This window comes from Triturus cristatus, chromosome 6, assembly GCF_964204655.1.
Source record: "Triturus cristatus chromosome 6, aTriCri1.1, whole genome shotgun sequence".
Classification (NCBI taxonomy): domain Eukaryota; kingdom Metazoa; phylum Chordata; class Amphibia; order Caudata; family Salamandridae; genus Triturus; species Triturus cristatus.
Window position 1 is genome coordinate 1,888,873,367 of NC_140589.1, and position 3,273 is coordinate 1,888,876,639.

The 3,273-nt window shown below is 39.4% G+C and overlaps 1 protein-coding gene across 1 annotated transcript; it reads left to right on the top strand.

Moving 5' to 3' along the window:
* The first annotated feature begins 2,052 nt into the window (after nucleotides 1–2,052).
* Nucleotides 2,053–2,985, top strand: LOC146822310 (olfactory receptor 2D3-like). The gene has a single exon (XM_085610036.1). The coding sequence runs from the start codon at nucleotides 2,053–2,055 to the stop codon at nucleotides 2,983–2,985; it is 933 nt and encodes a 310-aa protein (XP_085466162.1).
* Nucleotides 2,986–3,273: the final 288 nt, after the last annotated feature.

Genomic DNA, 3,273 nt, shown 5'->3' on the forward strand with positions numbered 1-3,273 from the left:
ATGTGAGAGTGTGTGAATGTGAGAGTGGCTGTATGGAAGAGTGTGTGCTTGTATCAATGATTGTATAAGAGCGTAAGAATGTGGTACTATTTTTATGAGTAAGTGAACTTGAGTATGTATAACTGCATAGGTGAGTAAATGGGAGTGTGATTAATTATTTGCATGACTGACTAGGTGTGAGAGTACCTCTATGGATGATTGGTGGTGTGTGAGTGTCTATGTAGGTGTATAAATGCATATGATAGTCTTGTACGGAGTGACTGTAAGTATGAGTGACTGTACAGGTGAGGGAGTGGAGATGTATGTAGACCTAAGAGTTAATGAGTGGGTATGTAGTTATTGGTATTGGAGTATCTATGGTTTTGAGAATGGACGTCTGAAATTTTGAGTTGGTGTATCAACGGTAAAATTAGGGTGTGAGAAGATGCAGTAATGTATCACATGGATGATGTCATCTGTGATGTCATCAGTGATCTCATTTGAGATGTCATCAGTGATGTCATCAGTGATGTCACTGACCATGTCATGAGTGATGTAATATGTGACGTCATCAACAGTGCATTGCGGGGGCGCGAGTTATAGTTAGCTGAACTAACTATAACAGGGGAATTTCTAGGGTTTTGTACGACGGAAATGTCCAGCTAACTATAACACCCCTGAAACCTATGGTTTTTTTCAGTGAATATATATATGTATATATATATACAATACATTTCTCAGACATAGATATGCATCCACAGCTACTAGAGGATCAGCTTCTCAGACACACTTACATAGTTGCAACTGTCACCGAGCTCCCTTGTCTGCCAACAGTGGTTGTTGAGATTTCTCACACTAGTTAACATCCGGCTTGGCTCATGTTTTTCCTTAGTTTTTTCTGCCCTTTTTTGGTTCCCAAAGCTCACCCTCATTCATTGCCTATTATGATGTGTTACATGCCTCTTGCTGGTTTGTCTTCTCTCTCTAGACTTCCTCCCTCATGAAGCTGCAGTGGTCTCTATTTTCTGCTCCTGCTATGTTTTCGAGGTACACCAGGGGCTAGTTACAGAATTTCATTTGCTTCATCGGGTAAGTCCTGAACTGTGTTCATTCCATGATTCATTTTCCGCCTTTTTGCGTAGGGCCTGAGTCAAAAAGGTAAGCTTAGACTTGAAGTCTAAGTTTAAACTTGGGGCCGAAGTTCAGACTTCAAGTCTAAGTTTAGACCTGAAGTTGAAGGGCCTGATTCACAAAGGGACTTACAACTTGTAAAGTTACAAGAGCAGAGTCATGTCACTCAGAACAGGCTCACTGCACATGGGGCAGAATATCTGCAATGACCACTGCACTGTCAAAAAAACTAATTTTAGAGGGATTTACTTCTGTACCTTTCAAAAAAATAAACCCATTGTCAATAAACCTCAGCAAAAATGCATCATTGCCATCCAATTTCGGAAGATTAGTTCTTGTTTTTGCTCCTCACATACCATCACATTGAAAGTAAGGCATTAGAAGGAGTGAATTGTGAGGCCACAGATGTTCCCTTTATTTATTTTATCAGTTGGTTTACAAAATAAAGCTAGCTAATATTCAAAACAAATTGAGTTAAATCCACTAGCTTATTAGTGTGGGATAAGAGGTTGGCTGAATGCATAGTGAGGTATGTTCTCATTGTGGAGTGTCCATCTTGGAAATTGATGCATGTATAGAAAGACTTGACATCCAGTGTTACTGACAACATTTTAAACTCCATTACCATTTTTGATAAGTTCAGAGATTCTCTACAAAATATTGGGCCTGGTAATCCCTCTGGATACTGCCCTGTGAATTTTGACTGTTCCTAAACCACAAAAAATGCCTCAATAGAATATCACTTAACTTGAAGAAGATGTTTGGGTGTGGTCTATAGAAGAGGCATCTTTGGGTGGGGCTTAAACCACGCATTGTGTGACCATGTTTTTTGTGAAGTTCAGATAAATGTATTTTCCATCAAAATGACTATTCCGATCTTTTGCAAAAGTTATTCACTATATTTTGTCCTTATTCTTCCACAGGCAAGTGAAAAGAGGTTTAATGGAAAAGGTGAATGTAAGCTCGGTAACAGAGTTTGTGCTGCTGGGACTAACTGCGGACCTCAATTCCGAGACTGCCTTCTTTGTCTTGTTCTTAATTATGTACATAGCAACTCTCATTGGAAACATTATACTGATCACAGCCTGTATCAGCGAGCCTAAGCTCCATACTCCTATGTACTTTTTCCTGGTCAACCTATCTTTCTTGGATATCTTCTACTCATCAGCTATTGTCCCTAACATGCTGGTCCAATTTTTTCTTGTGAAGAAAACAATGAGCTTTTCCAGATGTGCAACTCAAATGTACTTCGTCTTTCTCCTGGGGATTACTGAAGGCGTGTTACTAGCAGTCATGGCTTACGATCGTTATGTAGCCATCTCTTTACCATTGCGTTATAACGTTATTATGAGCAAGTCTGTTTGTATAAAGTTGTTGGTGTTCTGCTGGCTCAGTGGCAGTGTGGGAGGGCTCCTAGACACTGTTTTTCCACTAACATTGTCTTATTGTGGTCATAATGTAATTGACCATTTCTTTTGTGAAGGTACAGCTATCGTTAAGCTGTCATGTGTAGACACTTTTATCACAGAGATGATAATGCTATCTGTCGGGACATATGATCTGCTGATCCCAAGCCTCCTCATTCTTATCTCCTATATCTGCATCATCATCGCCATTCTGAAGATCCGCTCCTCAGGAGGCAGATACAAAGCCTTCTCCACTTGTGCCTCCCATCTACTTGTTGTCACCATGTTCTACAGCACCGCCATTTACATGTTCATGATACCAAAATCAAAAAGGTCAGCTGATCTAGATAAAATAATTTCCGTGTTTTACACTGTGACCCCACCAATGTTGAACCCCATGATCTACAGTCTAAGAAACAATGATGTCAAGATGGCTCTGCTTCAAGCTACTCGGAGACACATATTTTAATATGTATGCTTTAATTAGATTTTTAGATATCATAGTCTCAACCATAAATTAAGGTGCCAAAACACTTTGCACGTAGAATAGAGACAATTTCACCAGACTTTTAGGTCTGCAAAGAGAGATATTGCATAGAAGAAACAGTTCAGAGTTTAGTTTAGAGTATATATGAAGGCAACATAGCATGTTTTAGAATTTTCTAGCTCTAAGAATTGGAGAGGCATGCATTCACCATTTTTGTAGTAGACATGTTTTTATTCCAGAATTGAACAGTGTGAAAGAGGGAGCAGTGCA